At 40.8% G+C, this 24495-nt stretch overlaps 1 protein-coding gene and 1 pseudogene across 2 annotated transcripts; one reads left to right on the forward strand and one right to left on the reverse strand.

Moving 5' to 3' along the window:
- Positions 1-907: 907 nt before the first annotated feature.
- Positions 908-23453, reverse strand: LOC135318414 (zinc finger protein 665-like). Of its 2 annotated transcripts, XM_010982746.3 has the most exons (4): positions 23392-23453; positions 17620-17710; positions 14375-14501; positions 908-4302 (listed from the first exon to the last, which is right to left on the reverse strand). In XM_010982746.3, the coding sequence occupies exons 2-4, from the start codon at positions 17689-17691 to the stop codon at positions 1721-1723; spliced, it is 2781 nt and encodes a 926-aa protein (XP_010981048.2). In that variant the 5' UTR covers positions 17692-17710; positions 23392-23453; the 3' UTR covers positions 908-1720. The 2 variants fall into 2 exon arrangements, with proteins under 2 accessions (XP_010981048.2, XP_031312914.1); XM_031457054.2 differs by lacking the exons at positions 14375-14501; positions 17620-17710; positions 23392-23453 and adding an exon at positions 13800-14302.
- Positions 19273-19858, forward strand: LOC105091287 (large ribosomal subunit protein uL11-like; annotated as a pseudogene).
- Positions 23454-24495: the final 1042 nt, after the last annotated feature.

Genomic DNA, 24495 nt, shown 5'->3' on the forward strand with positions numbered 1-24495 from the left:
CCACGACTCCCCAAATTAGTAGACCTGGCCTGAAATAACCCTTTTTATTTTTTTTTTTACCAATAAGTTTGTCTTACCCACTTTGTCTCTATAAAAGTATTCAAAATTACACAGCTCCTTGAGAACCTTTCTATTCATGAGTAGACATGATGATCAAGTCATGAATCATTGAATAAAGCCAATTAATCTTCAAATTTACTGTTTAATTTTTGTATATTAGTGGAAGTCAGAGTCTGAAAAACACTGCTGTGCTGTTTGTATTACAAATTCTGGAATAGTGTGGAGGGAATAACTCAGGTACAAATTATAAGCATGTAGTCTCCCCAGGTATGATGCTTGATTCCTCCATGGAAAGAAATTGTTATAGATGCTTTCAATGCACAGAGCCTAACAGCACACTGTTTCTGTAATAAAACACCGAGACAGGACAAAACTGTTGGTGGAAGGAACATGATTCATCCAGGGTTATGACAAAAGTGATTTATTCAACACAAGACCCATGATACATTCCAAATAAAACAGTAGCAGCAATTAAAGGTGAATCATACAAATACAATTATTGTTTGTTTTGATTAAATTCCATTCACGGTTAACTGCTCATTATTCAGTTTTCAAGAATAAGACTCACTTTTCATTAACCATTGATTTATACAACAGCTTTGCCATTCAATGGAGAATCTGACCACCAGTTCCCCTACATTATTTCTACCACAAAATTAAGTCCCAAGTAACCTGTCACTCTCCTCCTGTTAACAGTCCAGTCCCTTAATGTCCTGCCTTCTGTGTTCACGGTCAGCAGGTAGAGCTTTCTGACCTATAATCCAGTGGCCTGTTTACAGAAGGGCACCCTGAACGTGAGTCTGATGAGTTATGTCATAGTTTTACATTATTCTCTGCCCCTCCCTGATGAAAATTCATACACTATCGAATTTGATTTTTTTTTTTCTCCAGGAAAGATGGATATGAATGAACCACACCTTATCAATCTGGCCCCTTCATCCTGACTCCTCCCCACAGACCATCATGAAGGGCCTGTAAGAAAGGTATAAAATCAACAGATTTCAAGCATTCTCTTAAAAATCACGAGTAGCCATGCAGCCTTTTTAAGACTACTCAAAGTATTCTGTATTTTATTAGAAGAGACTGGGCCATTTCCACATAGGACCTGGATCCTGTGATATTCGCATGTCCTAAGTTTGAACATGTTATGACTTGCAATTATTCTGTAATAGCTCAGGTTAATGTTGGAGAACTTTAAAGTTACTCCTAGTATGGGTTACTGGATGTATGCTGTTGTCAGATTTGGTCAAAAAACTCACATACTCATTGCATTTTTACAGATTCTCCCCAACATGAATTCTTTGGTGAACCCTGAGAACACAGTTTCTTAAAACGTGTTTTCACGTTTAGCATATCTGTATAGTTTCTTTCCTGCACCTGATGAGAGCAATCATTTAAAACTTTGACACATTCACTGCATTTTTAATATGAAGTATTTGGTGAACTCTGAGTTTAAACAATACCTAAGTCTTCGGTAAATGTGTAAGGTTTTGCCTAGTACGGATTACCTGATGATTGGTGAGATGTGAGCCCTGAGTAAAGGTTTTACACACTCATGCCATTTGTAAAATTTCTCTCCAGAATGGCATCTTTACTGAGTACTACAGTCAAACCATTCTCTAAAAGCCTCCACGCACTGAATACATTTCTGTAGTTTCTATCAAGTATGAATTTTCTCATGAAGCCTAAGGAGTGAACACCTGCTAAAAGCCTTGCCACATTCATTACATTTGTAATGTCTCTCGCCAGTATGGATCACTTGATGGTAAGACAGGCTTGAACGCAAGATAAAGGCCTTGCCACACACATCACATTTGTAGGGTTTCTCTCCAGTGTGAGTTCTCTGATGATACGCAAGGTGAGACCTGTGACTGAAGGATTTTGCACAGACATCACATTTAAATGGTTTGTCTCCTGTATGGATGACCTGATGGGAAGTTAAGGTTGATCGCATGCTAAAGGATTTGCCACACTTATTACATTTATAAGGTTTCTCTCCAGTATGAACTCTCCGGTGATTTACAAGGTGTGAATTCTGATTGAAGCCCTTGCCACAGACATCACATTTATGTGGTTTCTCTCCTGTATGGATGATCTGATGGGAAGTTAAGCTTGACTGCACAGTAAAGGCTTTGCCACACTCATTACATTTGTAAGGTTTCTCTCCTGTATGAATTCTTTTATGATTCACTAGTTGGTAATTCTGACTGAAGCCTTTGCCGCAGACATCACATTTATGTGGTTTCTCTCCCATATGGATTACCCGGTGGGAATTTAAGGTTGATTGCATACTGAAGGCTTTTCCACATACATTACATTTGTAAGGTTTCTCTCCAGTATGAATTCTACGATGATTCACAAGGTGTGAATTCTGACTGAAGCCCTTGCCGCAGACATCGCATTTATATGGTTTCTCTGCTGTATGGATGATCTGATGGGAAGTGAGGCTTGAACGCACACGAAAGGCTTTCCCACAGTCGTAACACTTGTATGGTTTCTCCCCGGAATGGATTCTCTGATGGATTTTAAAGTGTGACTTTTGACTGAAGACCTTCCCACATACATCACATTTATATGGTTTTTCTTCTTTATGGATTATCTGATGTGTAGCAAGAGTTGAACCCTGAGTGAAGGCTTTGCCACATTCTTTACATTTGAAAGGCTTCTCTCCAACATGAATTCGTTGGTGGACCCTGATGTCAGACAGTTGCCTAAAGTCCTTACCACATTCAGTGCATTTGTACGGCTTCTCTCCTGTATGAATTCTCTTATGATTTGTAAGGTGTGAACGGTTTATAAAAAACTTCCCACATTCATTACATTGGTAAGGTTTCTCTCCAGTATGGATGACCTGATGGTAAGTTAGACTTGCATGCATACTGAAGGCTTTGCCACAAACATCACATTTGTACGGTTTCTCTCCAGCATGAATTCTTTGGTGAATCCTAAGATAATACCATTGCTTAAATGCCTTGCCACATTCAAAACATTTGTATGGCTTTTCTTCAGTATGAATTCTCTCATGATTTGTAAGGTGCGAACAGTTTATAAAAACTTTCCCACATTTATTACATTGGTAAGGCTTCTCCCCAGTATGGATGACCTGATGGTAAGTTAGGCTTGAACGCACAATAAAGGCTTTACCACACACATCACATTTGTAGGGTTTCTCTCTGGTATGAATTCTCTGATGACTTGCAAGGGTTCCATTTTGACTAAAGACCTTGCCACACTCATTACATTTATAGGGTTTCTCTCCAGTATGAATTCTCTGATGAATTCTAAGTTCTGAATTTTGACTGAAGACTTTGCCACATACACCACATTCATACGGTTTCTCTCCTGTATGGATTATCTGATGTCTAACGAGGGTCATGTCATGATTAAAGGTTCTGCCACACTCACTGCGTTCGTAAGGCTTCTCTCCAGCGTGAACTCTCTGATGAACAGTAATGTTTGAATTCCAACTAGTAAGTTTGCCACATACATCACGTTTATATAAATTTGCTCCTGTATGGATTCTCTGGTGTCTACGGAGGGATGAGCCATAATTAAAGGCCTTGCCACACTCATTACATTTGAACAGTTTCTCTCCAGTATGATTTCGCTGATGACTTGCAAGATCTGAATTTCGACTAAAGACTTTGCCACGTTCATCACAGTTACATGACTGCTCTCCTGTGTGGACGATCTGATGCCCAGTGAGGGATGAGCCCTGATGAAATGTTTTGCCAAACTCATTACATTTGTAAGGTTTTCCCCCATGTGCTTTCTGGTCCTGTGTCAGTCCTGAAGGATGGATGAGGGCATTCTCATGTGTATTTGATATGTGAGTTTGGTCACTAGGAGGAACTCTTTCAAGCAGTGACAAGTCAACACTGTTGACAGACTTTGCGGCTTGATTACATTGAAGAACTTCCCCTTCAGTTTGATGTATCAGAAGTTTATCTCCAAACCTGGATCCAAGCCTGCTTTCAACGGGCTTCTTTCCTATATCCCTTCTCCCACACTGACTTCTTTTATCAGTGAGATTTTCTTTACAGGTTACAGGCATTCGTTTGTCATTTCCTTCACCATCTCTCCACTGACACTCAAACTCCTGTGTATTTTCCTGGATTTCCTGGAAGTAAAAATCTTTCATTTCATGGCTTTCATGTCTCCCCAACCTCATTGTTTGGAATACTTCTCTCTCACTGTTCATTTTAGGTTGTAATTTCTTCATCACATGTATATGAAAGATATCTACAAGATATAAAGAACCATAGATATTCTATTAATTACAGTTTGTAAATACATAATTTCTTGCTGAAAACATAATCTTAAACCAAAAATAATACTTATCCTGAACAGAGTTATGAAACTTCCCAAACATGATGTTCAAAATTTAAGGAACATTAAAGGAATAGGATTCTTTACTAAAGAAAAAGTGATCACATGTAATTCAAAATAAACTTGTATGGAATATAACCTTTAAAAACTGAATCACAGTGGGGGTGGATATAGCTCAGTGGCAGAGTGCAAGCTTAGCACATGAGTGGTCCTGGGTTCAATCCCCAGTAACTCCATTTAAAAAAAAAAATTGTGAACCACTAAGTTGGACACTTGAAAGTTAAATAATATTGCAAGTCAACTATACCTTAATTAAAAAATAAAGATATGGAATTGAGAAAAATAAAAACTATTAAAAATTTAAAAAATAACTTTAGGGTAGTCTAGTTTCAAACACAAACCTCTAATGATGCACAAACTTTATGTTAGTTCTCAAAGAAAGGGCGTTTTTCCACCATTATTCCAAAGCACACACCAACTGGCAGTAAGCACACTGCTGTCTCATAACTGAGAGAAAAGTATTATATTATGTATGATTTTTTCAGACTTGTACATAAGTAAATGCTGAAGAACAAACAATATACTATAATGGTAAATAACCCAAAAAAGTTTATCTGATGATTAATGTAAACAAATGGCAGTTTAGAATTGAAAGACAAAAGTAGCAATGAGTTGTTCCCTATCTAGGCAGTAAGTTTAAACTACCTAGTTCATTGGCCCCAAAATCTACTTAATACAGTGTGCTTTGAACATTTATGAACTATGATCAGAGACAATGTTGTTAGGATCAATTACAAACAAAAACATACAAGTTATAATGTAGACAAAGTGATATTTCACAGTAAACATGAACGTTAATATACTCTTTTAAACAAAAGTAATTTTTGAGTCTTTACCACGGAACATGAAATACTCTAAGGCATCCAAAAGCACCAATTACCATGATTTTTCAAATAAGGGCATTAGACTCACAGGGTTAATGTGCATAACCTCAGTTCACCCAGAAAATAAGTCAAAGAAATAGTATTTGAACCTGGACCTACAGACTCACAGAATGTGTTCTTAAGCATGATTGTCCACCCAAGCGGTGTAGATCACAGATTACAAATAATACCAAGGGTTTAGAAAGACAGTTTCAAGGGCGATACAACAACTGAGCTGGAGGGTGGAGTGGAGGGTACAGCTCAATGGTAGAGCACGTGCTTAGCGTGCACGAGGTCATGAGTTCAACCCCCAGTACCTCCATTAAAAAAAAAAAAAAAAGGACAGAGCTGTATAACTAACATTATTCACCATCCTTCCTGGAAATGGTTTCTGAGTCACCACTTCTGTGCATATTAATTTAGGTTCCATCCAGTGAAATTAGTTCATTGTACGAATCACATGCCTTCCCCCCACCCCCAATATGAGCAGTGTGGGAAGACAGCGGGATGGGTGAGAAAGGGCTCTGGAAATGGGGGGCTCAGGAGAAGAAATTCAATAGGCTAGGAAATAACATCCACATCAAGGCACCACATGAGGAAAGGTCAGAACTGGGAAGGCTGAGAAGCGGGGACGGGGAGTAACAGACCCGTGGGAGCAAAGCTTGTGACTGCATGATGGTGGAGGGCAAAGGACATACTCAACTTGGAAGAAAAGAACTGGTTTAGCAGGTAGCACCATATTTTCTCACTGTTAACCACTGAATGATATGGTGGGCATGCAACAAAAAAGGAAATCTAAAAAAGAGAGTGTGATGTCATATGGAGAAAGCAGGTTTTCATCTGTAATAATACAAAATGTGCCAGTTTTAATGTCCATCAGTTCCATTTCCAGGAACAGATATTCAAGAGAAAAATACAGACATTCCAGAGACATTTTCAGGAATGGAATAAGCAGGACCTGGAAGGGAAAAGTAGGAAACGGCCACCCAGAGAAGACAGATGAGTTTGTTCTGTACAGGCTCTTCCAGACACAATGAGATCTTATCAACAGCACAGCGAAGTAGGGAGACACGGTTTCACAACGATGATCTCCTGGCTGGGTGGGCAGCAGGGCTGTTCCAGGAAACAGACAGAACAGGAGGTCTTTCCCAAGGCAGGTGCATTTTAGGATGTGATCATTTTAGTTAAAAAAGAAACCTGAGGCAACATGGATCACGGATGGACCGGGAGATCGTCATTCTAAGGGAAGTGAGCCAGAAAGAGAAAGAAAAATACCATATGATATCACTCATATGTGGAATCCAAAAAAAAAAAAAAAAAAGACAAATGAACTTATTTACAAAACAGAAACAGACACACAGAAAACAAACTTATTATCAGAGGGGGACGGGTTGGGAAGGGATAAACTAGGAGTTGGAGATTTGCAAATACTAATATATAAGAAATAGATAAACAACAAGTTTATACTGTGTAGCACAGGGAACTATAGTCAATACCTTATAGTAACTTATGGTGAAAAAGAATATGAAAACAAATATATGCATGTTCCTATATGACTGAAGTGTTGTGCTGTACCCCAGAAATGGACACACTGTAAACTGACTATACTTCAATAAAAACATATTTTAAAATAAATTAAGAAAAGAAAAGAAAAAGAAAGTTGGGGAGGGTATAGCTCAGTGGTGGAGTGCTCGCTTAGCATGCACGAGGTCCTGGGTTCAATCCTCAGCACCTCCATTAAAAAGAACTAAAAAACAAACAAACAAACCTAATTCCCCCCACAAAAAAATTAAGTTAAAAATACATTAAAAAAATAAAGAAAAATCTTGCTAACTAAATTATTAAGTACCTAACATTTAAAAAGAAATTTAACAATTTGATATATCAACTTTTTAGCCTAAGGCTTCTTGTTTGGTATTAATAATAATAACGTCCCCTTTGCTGGGCTGCTCTAATCCCTGGAAATCATATCACTGGATCTCTTAACACAATCTCTGCCATTAAAAAGAGACGTGTAAAGTTGCCAGCAAGACAGCAGACCAATAAAGTCCAGGCACTCACTTATTAGCTCAAGGAGACACTAAGTTAACAACAATATAAAACAAAACAAAACAAAAAACCCCTTTGGACTAACTGAACTTCAGGTAAGAAGCTGGAGCACCCAAACATATGCCTACACTCAAAACACAAAACGAAAAAGTGTAGGAACAGTCATGACAGTTTTCTGGCTTTGACTCAATCCCTCCCAGGCACAGTGCAGTGAGATGGAACAGGCAGACGTCTCCCAGCTCCCAGCTCCCCCCTTAGGAGGAAATGCAAATCAAAGCCTCAAGGAGACTGCACCTCACACCTTTAGAATGGCTATAAACAAAAAGACAAGAGCTAAATTTATCCCTTCCCACCCTTTCTCCTGTAACTATAAGATTGTTTACTATGTCTGCTAAATTTGAGTTTGAGATTTACAAATGTTAGCCACAATATATAACAATAGATTTTTTTAAAAAAAGTTTCTTCTGTATAGCAAGAGAACTATGTTCAATATCTTGTAATAACCTTTAATGAAAAAGAATATGAAAATGAATATACGTATGTAGCTGCATGACTGGGACATTGTGCTGTACACCAGAAATGGACACACTGTAACTGACTATACTTCACTTAAAAAAAAAAAAAAAAAGACAAGGGCTAGAAGCGTTGGGAAGGTTGTGGAAGAAAGGGAATCCTACTGCACTGCTGGCAGGACTGTAATTAGTTATGGTCACTGGAGAAAACACCATGGAGGTTCCTTAAAAAAAAAAATTGTTTTAAAGTACCATGTAATGTAGCTATGCCACATTTCAGCGTATGTCAGAAAGAAATGAAATCGCTATGACGAAGAGAGATCCGCACCCCATGTTCGTTACAGCACCGTAAGCAAGAGCCAAGACACGGAAACCACCGAAGCGTCTAACCAACGAATGAATTTTAAAAAGTCTGGTTTCTTTACATAATGAAATATTATTCAGCCATTAAAACAAAAAGAATCTGGAGGCGCAGCATGTGGAAATAGATCTCTGCTCATTGGAATTAAAATTAAAAAAAAAAAAAAAGAAATCCTGCTATTTGTACTAACATGGATGGCATTTGAGGAGCTTATGCTAAGTAACATAAGTCTGAGAGAAAAACAAATACAGTGTGCTCTCACTCATGTGTGGGGAGGAAAAGGCCAAATAGGAACAGAAAGCAAAATAGTGATGACCAGGGGCTGGGGCTTGACAGAAACAGGGAGATGTTAGTCAGAGAGAATAAACTTCAAATTGTAAAATGAATAAGTTCTGGGGATCTAATGTGCAGCATGGTGATTCTAGTTATCAATACCATATTATTTACTTGGAAGTTAAAAGACAGTAAACCTTAAAAGTTCTTACTACACACAAAATTGTCATTATGTGAGCTGATGGATGTCTTAACAAACATGTGGTAATCTTTTTGAAATAAAAGTATGTGTCAAATCATCACATTGTACACTTAAACTTACACCAATGTTATATGTTAATTATATCTCAAAGCTTAAAAAGAGAAAATACAAAGGAATGCACACAGAAGATTCTGGTTTATCATGTGAATGAAAAGAATTTAAAAAGGAAAATAAAAAAGATCTCAGGAAACAAAAATGGAGCTGGAAAGGTAGAAAGAAAAAATTAAGTTAGAGATATACAAAAGAGAATTTTAAAACTACAAAAAAAATCACAAAAATAAAATTTGGTTCTTTGATCAGATGGACATAATTAATGAACCTTTCAGTAGATTAGACTCAAATCACTAATATAAAAATGAAAGTGGGGACTTTACAACTGATTCTGCAGAAATCAAAACAATTAGAAGAGGACAATTCTATGCCCAAATATTGGAAAATTTAGAAAAAAGGAATAAATTCCTAGAGACACATCACCTATCCACTGGGTTATGAAGAAATAAAATACCTGAACAGACTTATACCTTGTAAGGAGACTGAGTCACTAATCAAAAATCACTAATCAAAATCAAAGGAAACCTAGCATAGCATCACTGCTGAATTCCACTCAACATCTAAAAGAGTTAAGTTCAGTCTTATCAATCTTCCTCAAACTCTCCCTCTAAATTTTAAGACCAGGGAATACTTCCAAACTCATTCTATGAGGCTAGAATTACTCTAAAACCAAAGCCAGATAAAGGCACTACAGGACAACCACAGACCAGTATCTCTGATAAACATCAATGCAAAAATCATCAGTCAAACGAGAGTAAACCAAGTTTAACAATACATTAAAAGGATTATGCAATCTAACACAAAAGGATATATTCTTGGAATGCAAGTGTGGGTCAACAAATGAAAATCTTTCAATGTAAAATTGCACATTAAAAAATGAAAGAAAAACACCCAATATAGTAAGAATAGAAGTAAACTACCATAACACATTAAAAGACATATATAAAAAGCCCACAGCTAACATCCTACTCAACAGTAGAAGACTGAAAGCTTTTCCTCTCAGATCCGGAACGAAACAAGATATACTTGCTTTCAGTATTTCTATTAACATACAGCTGGAGTCCTGGCCAGAAAAAAGGACAAGGAAAAAAAGGCATTCAATTAGAGAAAGGAGAAGCAAAGTTATGTCTGTTTAGAGATGATATAAACTATAATGTAGAAAACATGAGATTCTGCCCCAGAAAACATGCAGATATAAATGATGAATATATTCAGAGAAATCAGAAGACATAAAATCAACATGGAAAAATTTTTGTTTCTATACATTAATGATGAACAATCAGAAAGAAAATTAAGAAAACATTTCCATTTAAAACAGCATCAAAAAGAATAAAATACTTAGGCACAATCTTAGTCACATAAAAGATTTGTACACTGTAACTAAAATCATTGCTGAAAAATATTAGAAAAGATAACAAGTTAATGCAAATATCCCTAGTTCATGGATCAGAATATAATAATGTCAATATGTGAATACTAATAAAAGTGATGAAGAGGTTCAAACATCTGGGCATGTATCCAAAGGAAGCACTACTTCAAAAAGACAGAAGTTCCTCAGCGTTCACAGCAGCACTATTGACAGTAGCCAAGACAAGGAAGCAACCTAAATGTCCGTTGACAGATGACTGGATAAAGAAGTTGTGAGAAATACAATATACAATGGAATACTACTGAGCCATAAGAAGAATAAAATAATGCTATTTGCAGCAACATGGATGGACCAAGAGATTATCATACTAAGTGAAGTAAGCCAGAAAGAGAAAGAAAAATACCATATGATATCATTTATACGTGGAATCTAAAAGAATGATAAAAATGAGCTTATTTACAAAACAGAAATAGTCTCATAGACATAAAAAACAAAGGGGAAAGGGGGTATAAATTAGGAGTTTTGAATTAACAGATACACCCTACTATATATATATAATATATATATATAAAATAAGCAACAAGGATCTACTGTTCAGCACAGGGAATCATATTCAATATCTTGAATTAATCTATAATGGAAAAGAATCTGAAACAGGAAACACACACACATATATACAATGAAAAACCACAAATAAACTTATTTAACAGAAACAGATTCATAGACATAGAAAACAAACTTATGGTTACCAGAGAGGTAAGGGGTTGAAAAGGGATAAATTAGGAGTTTGAGATTTGCAAATACTAACTACTATATATAAAATAGATAAACAACAGGGTCCTACTGTAGAGCACAGGGAACTATATTCAGTATCTTGTAATAGCCTAGAATGAAAAATAGGAAAAGGAATTTGTCTATCAATCTATCTGAATCACTAAGCTGCATACCAGAAAGTAACACAACATTGTAAATCAACTATACGTCAATTAAAAAAAAGATAAAACTACAGAATAATAACTGAAAATCATTTAAAAATGATATTCAAAGCAATACCTAGCAAAACCACAATATCATTTTTGGAAAAAAAGTACTTACATCCTAGGACATACATTGAATCTCAAGACACCAGGAATATCAAAATCAACCCTGAAAAGAACAAAGTTGAAGGTCTCACACTTCCTTACTTCAAAGCTTACTAAAAAGCAAAATGAATAGAAAGAGTGTGGTACTGGTATAAAGACAGAAAGGCCAGTAGAAAAGATGTGAGAAATACATGCTTGCATATGTGGTCAAATGATGTCCCAGAAGGGTGTCAAGGTTACTCAATGAGGGACAAGCAGCTTATTGAAAAAGAAGGTGTTGAGAAAATTAAGATACCCACTTGTAAAAGGACATAGCTGGACTGTTACATGACACCACATTAAAAAACCAACTAACAATGGAACAAAGTTCTAAACATACAACCTAAAAGCCTAAAACCTCTAGAAGAAAATGTAGGAGAGAAACTTCACGACACTGGACGCATCAGTGATTGAGCACACATCACCACAAAAGCACAGGCAACAGAAGTAAACACAGATAAATGGGACTACATCGAAATGACAAACTTCCGTGTGTCAAAGCACACTCGGGAGAGTCAAAAGACAATCTGTAGAATGGGAGAAAATATTTGCAAATCATGTATGTGAAAACAGGTTAATACTAAAACTTATCAAGAACTTTAAAAGGGTCTGCTCACCATTTTCACAATGGGTGTTGGGCGGTAGGGGACATTCCAAAATTCAATCCTCCCACACATTGCAAATAAGAAAACAACACAAAGAGCATGATCATACAGGAACCTGATGATTAAATAAACACCAACTTCATTTAAAATGCACAGAAATGTACAAGATGAAAGTAGCAATGGCTTAATCAAAACAAAACACGGTACTTCATTGAAGGCACCATTCAACTTCATAAGCTCCCTCATTAGGACGCTTTGAAACAGTATTTGTTGAGGTCGGATAAACAATGACACATACAGGGGGTGAAAATGTGGCATGAGCAATAAATAGTTCAGTCAGCAGCCTCAGGGACACGAGGACGTGAACTTGGACAATGTTCTCCCAAGGAGAAATTTCTACACCATTTATTGAGGCTCAGAGGGGACGATTATCAGTACGTGAGAACATTGTCACAGTCGCTCTTGAGACGTGCTTTCATTGTCACAGTCGCTCTTGAGACGTGCTTTTGTAATACTCCTCAAAAGTGGGGGGAAAAAATTGGAAACACGTCTTGCTCAGTCAAGCTCTTGTGATACTTTCCACCTCAGGGTCCTGGGACACGCTGACCAATATGCTCAGCAGCTTCAAGTGGTGCAGAATTATACTGCCACATATTAGTGGAAAAATTCCCATCAAGAATGCTGTGTTACCAAGTAAAACCCTTCCATTAAAGACGGCTTATCGCAGCAACAACAACAGCAAAAAACAAAAACAAAAACAAACAAACAAGCAAGCAAGCAAGCAAACAAACAAAACCAACAACAACGAAAATCTCAGGATGAAATTTGAGACTCTAATAATGTGTATTTTAAAAGCAATTTTGGGGGTGGGTGGGTAGGAAGGGTTAGTGACAGAGCACATGCTTAGCATGCATGAGGTCCTGGGTTCAGTCCCCAGTACTTCCATTAACATAAATAAATAAATAAATAAAAAGCAATCTCAGAGGCAAAGTCACGCAAACTAAAAAAAAACATGACACCGAGAAGAGTCTACATTCCCAGGCCAGGTAAAGAGGTCAAAGAGTGAGAAAAAGACAAGATATGAGGGCCAGATATTATAGACCCTTAATGTGGGACCCTGCGCTCTACCCAGATGCCAAGCTCAGAGCCTGGAAGATTCATATATGCTCCCCAGTAGGACTGGGGGTCAAAGAGACTCTCTCCGTCCACTGCCTTTACAGTTTTCCTAAGTAACAAGCACAGAAGATCCCGCCCTTTGCCCCTTTGCACACCCCCCTGCAGGAGGAGGCACAAGCAGAACAGAAGAAAGGGCTGAGGGACCTGAGCAGGCAGGCAGGGCTTGAGGCAGGTCCGTGCAGGATCCGGGGCGACAGATGGAAACAAAGGGCAGTCAGTGTTTCCCATCATTTCATTAGTTCTTCCAAGTACAGCAAATGAGAATGAAACTGAGATCGGGCCAGGGCTCAGGACTATGAGCCTTCAGCTCTTATCTACATAGACAAAAAATGGAAAATCCCATGGATCAAGTATGGAAGAAGTGATCAACGGGGAAGGACATTCCTTTGAACAGTTCACCACATGCTGCTCAAATAAGGCAAGAAGCTGACAGGAGCCAGAGGGCAAAGAGATCCTGACAAAGACTCTGGCTCTGTCTCCAGTGGAGCTGCAGCACCAGAGAAGTGACAGGATGAATTTTACATGTTGAAGGACAGTGTGGTACGTACGGGAGAGGAAAAACTTCCCCCACGAGGTCACAAGTAATAAGCTTGTTTTCCCAAAGAATTCTCCGACAAACGGAGAGATTTCTAAACACTGTCAACACTGTGGCTTCCTCTCTGCCCTTCTGAGATCTGACCCAGGTTCGTACTTTTCATACATTCCCACCTGTTCGGCTTTTTGTTATCCTCACGTCACTCTTCACAGTCCAAGGCGCTTGCTCTTGCTCCAAAATGCAAATAATATTCAGGTCAGAAACCAAAATTCCTGCCTCTAAGAAGAAATAAATGATGTGCTATGGGTTTTCCAGAATCCCAGCTCTCTGATCAGCAGAGGAAAGAGTACATGAAAAACGGATCTGGAAAACATTTCACAAATTCATTCATTCACTGCTTGCCTCCTCAGAATGCATGGGGAAGAGTATAATGTGCAGACATCTAGTTCTCTTCCAAGTAGGGAATCAAAAGCACGGGGTAGAAAATGGGGAATTGGATATTTTAAGTTTCCAACTGGGCTTCATCAGTATTTCAGCTGCGGAACAACTCTCGGTGCAACATAAGGTGGGCAGATCAGCCGAAGAAAGAGCAAGTTTAAACCCCTGGCACGACACCATGAAGCTTTTCACGTCTGAGGCAACAGGGATTTCAGATCAGTCAAGCAAAACACAGGCTCCCAAGAGGCACACAGGGAAAATGCAGACACCTAAGGGCAGATCCTGAATTCTAGAGGGCAGTTCTCCTCACCCAGCGAGAGCAGGTTCCTGCAGGTCTCCAACATCACGTCCCTGTACAAGGCCCTCTGAGCAGGGTCCAGGCACTCCCACTCCTCCTGGGAGAACTCGATGGCCACATCCTCGAAGGTCAAACTTCCCTAAAATGAAAAACATTTTCCCAAGGGGCCATGAGGAGAGCTCTTATTTGCACACAAAATGAGAAGAGAGAGGGGTAAGGATCAAGTCAGCTGAAGTGTGTGTTCTGACAGATCCGTGGAAAGGTATTTGGAGTGAATTATGGGTCTACAATTTTAATTCCTTATGCCTTTTCATAAAGATTATAATATCCTTCATTCAGTGTGGATTACTCATTCTTGTGAACAATACATGAAAAACATACAAATAAAATTCAACCACAGGTTGCCTATGCAGAAGTGGTAGATACTCTGTTCTACACAATGAGTGATATTCACTAGATGAGCTACGGTCTGAGTGCTATCATCAGAGACGACAAAGTCCACAGTGGCTTTAGGGAGAGCTCAAAACTTAAATTATGACAATGCTAACAACAAGGACTAAAGGTGTCTGAATACTTCTTATGTGCTAAGCGTCACTCTAAATGCTTTACATGTATGAATTTGTCATCTACGTAACAGCTCATTAGAGAAAGGCATGTTCCTGTCTTTCAAAGGAGAAAACTGTGTCACAGACACTCTGTCTGTCACTTGAACTAAACTGACTATACTTCACTAAAAATATTTTAAAAACACTGATTCCCTCCCCCGCCCCAAAAGCAAGTATAGCTCAAGTGGTAGAGCACATGCTTAGCATGCATGAGGTCCTGGGTTCAGTCCCCTGTACCTCCTCCAAAAATAAATAAATAAATAAACGTAATTACCACCCCCTGCCAAAAAAAGATTGACAAATACTTAGCTAGACTAAAAAAAAAGACAATGTTCAACTGACTAAAATCAGATATGGAAGAGAAATCGTAACTGAATCACAGAAAATCTTAAAAAGGATTAAAAGAGAGTGCTATGAACAATTTTATGCCAAAAAATTACATAACCTAAAAGATATGGGTAAGTCCCTAGAAACATACACCCTACAAAGACCAAATCATAAAGAAATAAAAAATATGAGCAGAATCATAGAGATTGATGCAGTAATCAAAAACCTACAAGGCAAGGATGATTCAACATTAAAAAAATCAGTATTGGGTATGGCTCAGTGGTAGAGTGCGTGCTTAGCATGCACAAGGCCCTGGGTTCAATCCCCAGTGCCTCCATAAAACAACAACAACAACAGCAACAAGAACAATATAATACACCACAATAGAATGAAGGAAAAAAATAACACATGATCATCTGAACTGATGCAAAAACAACCATTTGACAACATTCAACAACATTTAAAGATAAAAATGTAAACTCTCTCAGTTTAATAAAAACCACATACTAAAAGCACACAGCTAACATCAAAATCAGTGGTGAAAAATGAGCTTTTCCTCTAAGGTCAGGAAAGGCCAAATATGCACACTCTCTGCACTACTATTCAACAAAATACTGAAACACCAAATCAGAACAATCAGACAAGAAAAAGATAGAAGTAAAATTATCTTTTTTTTTGCAGATGACAAGATCTGACACATCCAAAACGATAAAGATTCCACAAGAAGAATGTTACAAATAAAAAATGATTTTAGAAAAGTCCTAAGATACAAAATCAACACACAAAATTCACTGCATTTCTATACACTCACAATGAAAAATCTGAAAAGGAGACTGAGAAACAATCTTTTTTACCATAACATCAGGAAAAAAAAAAAAAAGAAGAAAAGAGGCTTAGGAATAAATTTAGCCAAGGAGGCGAAAGATTTCTACACCCAAACCCACTAAACTTTGAGGAAAGAAATCAAAAAAGGTATCTAGGCCGCTCTCCCTTCTGAGATGGGATTCACGCGTTCTATCTATGAAATGTGTACCTCTCTAAATAAACTTGCTTTCACTTAAAAAAAAAAAACTTAATGTTGAATGTCCACGCCACCCACAGTGTTCTATAGATTCAATGGAATCCCTATGAAAATCCCAATGGCAATTTTTGTAGAAATAGAAAAAAAATATTAAATTCACATGGAATTTCAAGGGACCCCCAAATGGACAAAACACTCTTGCAAAAGAAGAAAGTTGGATGACACACTGTTTTCAATTTCAAAACACTTTAAAAAGCAAGATGGTATGGTACTGGTATAAACACAGATAAATAAACGAATAAAACAGACCAAGATATTGAAACATAAACCCTTGCATATATGCCAAACAATTTCTGACAGGGGAGCCAAGACTACACAATGGGGAAAGGACACTTCAAATGGTGCTGGGAAACTGGACATCCACCAATAAAAGAATGAAGCTGAAACCTCACCTGCATCAAACTTAAAAAAAAAAACCCTGTGTGTGTCAAAGGATACGGTCAACAGAGTGACAAGACACCTCCGACGAATGAAGGTGATAAAAATAATTTCAAGAATCTCCAAATGTCACACATTTAAGTGGATTACACAGTTTAAAATCCATGATGGAATAAAACACCCTCTATCACTGATGTCTCTAACTTTCTATTTCATTCCCAGTCATTAAAATTTTGAAATACTCACTCATTTAGCTTTAAGTCTACTACAAAATGTGAGAACTGATTTACCCCTACTGGTCTCTTTTCCAGAATTTACCAGGTACTATGCATATAAATACCTGACTTCCAAGTGCAGCTTCTTCTTCTTTTCCTTTTTTTTTTTTTTAATTTGGTTTTTTGGGAAGTATGTTTTTTTGGGGGTAATTAGGTTTGTTGATTGATTGATAGATGGAGGTACAGGGGATTGAACCTAGAACCTTGCGCATGCTAGAAAGGCACTCTATCACCGAGCTATACTCTCCCCACCAAGCGCAGCTTCTTTCTCTGGTTTACAGACAGCAGACAGCGCACCCAGATGGGCCCCTAAACCCTCCCTGCTGCCCCACAGCACTGACTCCGCGTCTCCAATCCACGGGGGTGAAGCCCGCCCAGGACGCCGCCCGGGGAGCCGCTTCACAAGTCCCAGGTCCCGGGGTCCCGGAGGTGGAGTCTGAGTGGGGAGGACAGGCGCTGAGGGAGGGTCCCGGGTGACTGTGCATGTACAGGTGTCAGGCAGGACACTGCAGAGTCAGACAGGATTAGCGAGTCCAAAGAAGGGCATTTCAGGAAGGACAGACTGAGAATCCAGTGAGAGTATGACTTTACCTGAGAAGGGGCCATTCTCAAGTCCTTTTCTGTCCTCTTCCTCCTCTCCTGGGCTTCTTCCTCGGGGAACATGAGTCTTCAGAAGTCAATCCTGAAAGTTAGAAGATGCTGCTTAATGCTGAGAACCAACACAGCCCTCCCTGTGCCACAACCACACACACAGGGGAGACCTCAGCACGTGGAACAGACAGTCCTCTGCTGCCCACTGTCACAGGAGGGACTCACGACAGGAAGCTCCACACACACACCAACAAGGGAGTTTCCCCACACTGTCCTCAGATCACCCTCCCCTCCTGGTGAGCCCCTCCCCTACACAACAGCAGCGGGTGCCTCAGCTGGACCTGACAGCCCCCTTCAGGTCACAGACCAGGCCCTGATCCATCCCCACGCAGAGCAGAGCCCTCTCCCCCTCAGCCCGGATCCCAGCCCTCAGGATGGGAGGACTGAGTCAGGATGCTCAGTGAGGGACCCAGACTGGAATCACCGGGAACTTTAAATATTATTGAGGCAGGACTCCACACTGACTATGTGAAAGGGAATCTCTAGTCAAGGCGCATACATGTGCAAAACACCTCATCAACCAGATGTGAAGCCTGGGTTGAGCACCTCTGAGAGGAGGCAAGCCCAGCACACCTCCCCCTTTCTTTGTTTTTTCCAGCTTTATTGAGCTATAACTGACGAATGAAAATGATGTGTATATATACATATATACCTATCAGCTATACAATGTGATCATTTGACAGATATATGCACTGTGAACTGTTTTTCACAATGAAGGAAGTAACACATCTATCAACTCACAATTACCATTTTTTGGGCCTTTGTGCTCAGAACACTTTAGATTTACTCTCTCCAAAAATTTCACAAATATAGTAACAGAGTATGATTAGCCACAGTCACCATCCTATACGTTAGACCCCCAGAACTTACACATTTTACAAGTGAATATTTGTACCTTTACACGAACATCTCCCCATCTTCCTCACCTCCAAACCCTTGGTAACCACCATTCTCCTGTCTGGTAATGTGAGTTTGACTTTTTTAGAATTTACACGTAAGGGAGATCATACAATATCTGTCTCTTTCTGTCTGGCTTAATCCACTTAGTGTAATGTCCTCTGGGTTCACCCATTTTGTCATAAAAAGCCAAATCTCCTTCATTTTTATGGCTGAACAATATTGCACAATGTCCTCATTATCCATTTGTCCATCAGCCGACACTGAGGTTGTTTCTGCATCCTGGCTGTTGTGAAAATACGCACACGTGCCGTAAGGGTCACGGGGGTGCAGGCGTCCCCTTCAATATCTTGCTTTCATTTCCTTGAGGTACACAACCAGAAGCAGAACTGCGAGATACCAAGCCTGTCCTGTTTTTAATTTCTGAGGAAACTCCATACTGTTTTCCACAAAGCTGTAGGTTCACACTGCCGCCAACAGTGCACAAGGGTTCCCCTTTCTCGGTATTTTGTGTGCACGTGTCGTCTTGGAGACGCAGGGAGAGGACGTCAGGGTAACCACGCTGGGCCCGCAGCAAGGAAGGAGCAGCTGCATCTTCCCCACTCTGATTCTTGGAACAAACATTCCCTCTGTTATGGGATTTTGTGACCCCTCTCAAGTTGAACCCATACACCTGTCCCCATCAGGCCTTCTCTAATGAAATCCTTCCGCTTTTGGCTTTTGGCTCTGAGGAGGCCAAGGTGCAACTTTCTTTGGTAGTCCCGAATCTGGGTTCATCCGACACTAGCCACCTCCACCAACGAGACCAGAGATCAAAGTCGTATACCTGAGGTGCACTGGTGGAGAAGTTGGTGCCACATCTGCCTTGGCCCCCAAGATCAGTCCCCTGGGTCTGTCTCCAAAAAAGGCTGGTGATGACATTGCCAAGGCGACCGGCGATTGAAAGGGTCTGAGGATTACAGTGAAACTGACCATTCAGAACAGACAGGCCCAGACTGAGGTGGTACCTTCTGCTTCTGCCCTCAACATCAAAGCCCTCAAGGAACCACCAAGAGACAGAAAGAAGCAGAAAAATATCAAGCACAGTGGAGACATCACTTTTGATGAGACTGCCAACATTGCCTGATAGACGCAGCACCGATCTCTAGCTAGAGAGCTCTCTGGAACCATTAAAGAGATCCCGGGGACTGCCCAGTCTGTGGGCTGCAATGTTGGTGGCCACCACGCTCACAACATCATAGAGGACATCAACGGTGGTGCGGTGGGATGCCCAGCGAGTTAAGAACTACGAAGGAAAATGATCTAATAAAGGGTTATTTGACAACCAAAAAAAAAAAAAATCCTTCCATGGAAGCTTAGGACCCATCATTTCTCTTCTGGACTCACACTAACTTAGTAAGTCCCCAGACACTCAACAATGAACCACCTACTCTGCTATATAATTTTATGAAATATATACCAAGCCCCAATAATGCATGTATTTATGATGGAATAACACACAGGAGGATACCCAGGGACCCACTAGACCAGAAGACACAGTATGCTCATTCACAGTTACCCCAATCCAAATACTGTCATCTCCAGAAATTAACATGAGATGTCTCCAGTGATACACATCTTTCAAGGAAACACTCCAAATTCTCTTTTGTGTCTTTCATAGCTGATCTGAAACTTTCTACACTTACACGATGATTCCTGCCCTCCTAAAAGACCCCACAGAAGTTACTGTGTGGAGTGGAGGCTGGGGGGCACCTGCTAGATCCAGGCCCTCAGGACCAAGGCCTCCATCCTCCTGCACCCACAGCCCCCAGGTTTGCTCAGGCCTTGGATCAAGTTTCTCTCTGTCTGACTCCACTTCCTTCGCTCCCCTTCAGGTGAGATCATGAGCTACCCAATTAAAGACAGGCACGCAAAGCTCAGGCTCAGTCTCTGTGTCCCAAGAAGCTGAGGTAAGGCATCACAGCACTGCAAACCCTGCAAGGCAGCTCGAAACTAGCCCAAACCCACTTCCAGGTGCTCCAAGCAGATGTCTCATATCCACATTTGGAACAGCTGGACACACTATTCATTAGGCTCCTCTAGGCCCACATTGCTTCCACAATCTTCCTGCAGACCTCACAGGCTCCCCTCCATGTTCCCCACTTCTCTTCCTCTACTCCATGCATGAGTGACTGAGCAACAGGGCCAAAAAGAACAGGGGTCTCCAGGTACAGGCATCCCAACAGGAAGGCACAAGCTGCACCCAAGGGACCCTGGGCATTCAGTATCAAGGTCAAGAAGCTCGCCCTTCTGGGAAAACATATCAGTAACTGGGGACATCATGTAGCTGAGTTTTAAAGGCATCTAAGGATTGCTTGCACTGAGTTTCTGTTCTAGACTCCAATCTCCATGTTATAAGGAGGCTTGCTAAGGTCCAGAGAGAAGGTCTGGACATTTCAGAGAAGGTCTCAATTGAGCGAAAAGACCAGATATAACAATGCTGAGAAAGCAGCCTGAAGGGCCAGTGGGCAGAGTCTGCCTGTATCACTCTCAACATTTAAAACACCAGGTCCTTCTCACATGTGCTTGAGCAAAGGGAACATCTCTTCCAAGGTCTCATCACACTGATACCAGGCATTTAGTTCTTCTTTTCCAGAAAAAAATCACAGTAAAACAATTTAATAAGAATTGCAAAACAACAGCACTTGATGTGGAAAACATTTTAAGGGGTCAGCTTAGAAGAAAGCTCTGAGCAAACTTCATCATGAACAGATGGGCTCTGCTGGAAGAAGGTTCCAAGCCCATTCAGCCCACCCTCCACCATCTGCAGAGACAGTCAAGAGGGACCTGAGGGAACAACTTCATGTCACCTTCCAGCTCACCAATTTAACAGATCATCAAAAAGGGAAGAACACGGAATATCAGGCTAACTGGTAAAATTAGGTTTTGACTATTAATGTAAAAGATCATTGACATCTTTACCAAGTACTTGTCAAAACAGTCTAAAATTACTAGTTAACAAAGAACTTTTCCAGTATGTAAGAGAAAGAGGAAGAAACACACAGCACCGAGTAAACTTCAAAAAAATTTAAAAGTGAAATAATTTGTGATTTTTTAAAAATCTAAAAATTCTGGTGTCAAAGATGGAAAAATTGAGAATATATCGTATTTAGAAAAGAATGACATGAGTTGATTATAGAAGGTCACCAAAGCTTATTTCAGAAGTTATTATTTGTAGAAAAGTAGAAATTGAATATACTAAGATTTATTACAAGATAATAAATAAATACAAAGAAATCAGAAAGAAAAAAGCAAATCCAACACAACCCCCCCCCCCCTTTTAATGTTCCTCTAAAGAGGCACCGTGTGTTGACAGAGTCAGTCATTTCTTACCCCACGTGTCCTCTCCCTTGATCTCTACCCTGTATCACGAAATGGGAAGGGGGTGACTCACAACTCAGTAAATCAAGTTACTGTCCCCGGGCTGAACAGGGGCTGCAAATGTAAGTTATCTTCTGATACAAGTAATTACAAAATAAACAAGCCTTACAGACAGGAGTTTTGCAATTCTCATCCTCATCTGTAAAATCCAAACAAATTTTAAATGTATTAGATACTAAAGCCACAGATCAATATATCACGACTTAATCGCCCGCATCCAAACAACTCACCACCCATCTGCATCGTGTCCCCCTCTACCCGCATTACTATGTGTTTCCATTTCATTCCTTTTATCTGTCTCCCTATTTCTGTCTCTCTCTTTTTGTTCCCCTCTACTCTCCTGCTGTCTCTCCCCTCCTATTTTTTGGTGACAACTGTCCTGCCCCACTCTGCAACTTGTGCCTCCTCTTGTTGCTCCTTCTGTCCAGCCTTTCTGATTGCCCTAAATCTTTACGTTATTTCTGCCTCTTTCTTCCTCCATCTCTGCTCACTCTCTGTTCTCCGGGCTAACTCCTTTTATCCTGTTACCCACCTTTCCTCCCCACTCTCTGGAACCCCAGGTGGCTAGACTTCCTTTCTGCTCTCTCTTCCTCTGCTCTTCTAGTCACTACTTGCCCTTTCTTTCTCTCCCAGCACCATTTTCCAGCAGGGTGGAATTTGGGATGGAAGAACCATGAGTGCCACATGGTTGGCCCAGGTCACCTCCCCCTACACGAGGTCGGGGGAAGGGCTGACTATGAATGGGAGGCCCGCGGAGCAGAAGGACCGGCCTGAGGAGGACGCGAGGACAGAGGGGCTGGGAGGGAGGGGGGTTTCAGGAGAGGCCGGGCTCCCCAGAATCCCGGGACCCCGGAGAGGACGCGGCCTCACGGGAGCGGGGCGGCCGGCGCCGCCCTCCAGGGGCCGAGAGGGCGAGGCTGGGGGCGCGAGTCCACCTCGTGGAAGGGGACGTTACCTGGGGGAAGGGAGGGTAAAGGGTTTTACGAAGGAAAATATCACAAAAGGCGGTGTCTCCGTGACCGAAGGCAGAAAAGCCAAGGGCAGAGACCAGCCTCAGAGCGGTTTCAGACGCGAAAGAAAGGATCTCCGACCTGGAGCGGCGCCGTCTATACAAGAGGAGGGACTTTACACGGCGGGCGGAGGTTAGTAAAGGGTTTATGAAGGAAAATATCGCGAAAGGCGGTGTGTCCGTTTCCGAACGAAGACAAGCCAAGGGCAGGGACCAGCGTCAGTATGGTTTTAAGCCCAAAATGACATGAGCCCTTTCGAATTTACTTAGGGTGGAAGAGCAGGTGCGGGGATTTTAAATTCCGCAGTGGCTCCCACACTCTGAGGACGTATGGGGTTATCCCTAAAGTGCAGATTTACTACCTTAGAAAGAGGAATTTCACGCACCTACGTGAGACTTCAGCTCCCGGTGGTGACCTCCGCTCCGCAATCCACTTCCCGGTCTGGGGGAAACTGCGCAAGCGCAAAGCGCGTTGGCCGTGACGCTTGTGGGAGGGGACTGAGCGCGGCGCTAGCGGAGGGGCGGGGCGAGGAGAGAAGACGGGTGGGCGGGGGGGACCAGGGGCGGGGCTGGGGCGGGGCTTCTGCTGTCCCTCTGCCTCTCCTGCTAGACGTCCCTTAGGGATTTGGAGCGGTGTCTTTTGATCCTTGAAGAGCAGCTTTGCTTCCTGCTTAAGTTAAGATCTTTGAAACAAAAAGTAGTCATCAGATCCATTAAACTATAACTGGCTTAGTAAATCATAATCTGTAACAGGCATCGCTGTTTGAGCTCGTTTTAATTATTTTTACAAAACTTGCACATCCTCAAGTATCATGTAGCTAAAGAGGTTTGACTAAATTTTGTTGTTCTTAAACTTGCAATCATCTGTGCCCACTTCGAGACTCAGCTGGTTACAACTAGTTAGAACCACAGACCCTCCAACTGGGCATCTGTGAGCGTCTACTCTGTGACAATTTGACATCAGAGGGCCAAAAATTCCCCTTTCTGAACATGCAAACAGCCCTTTTCTGAACAGGAGTCCTGTTACGGAAATGACAGGCCAGCCAAGAAACAAGCACCACTCTGAGGGTTGGAGTACTCAGATTTATTACGCCGGCGGGCTCAGAGGGGCTTCTGCTCCGAAGCTCTGAGCACCTCCAAGACGTGCACATAAGGTTTTATAGGGTTAATTACAAGTATGGGGCTATTAGCCAATAAGGTTCAAACAACAAAAAAGCAAGGAATCAGTACACTGGAGCTTATCAATTTGGAACAGATCACGTTACTGACACTTGTTGAGATTGGATTTACGAGTTAGCTTGTTAGCCCAGTAAACTGACACTAACTTCAGATTTATGAGTTAGCCCAGCAGAACTTACATCAGTAAACCGACACTTATCACACTTAGATTTGTGACTTAGCTCATTAGCCCAGCTGGGCTTTTCCTTCACATTCCCCCCTCTTGATGCTTTCACAACCTTTGTTGGAGTAAGCATCATCATTTACCTGTT

Source organism: Camelus dromedarius, chromosome 9, assembly GCF_036321535.1.
Source record: "Camelus dromedarius isolate mCamDro1 chromosome 9, mCamDro1.pat, whole genome shotgun sequence".
In the NCBI taxonomy this organism is placed as follows: domain Eukaryota; kingdom Metazoa; phylum Chordata; class Mammalia; order Artiodactyla; family Camelidae; genus Camelus; species Camelus dromedarius.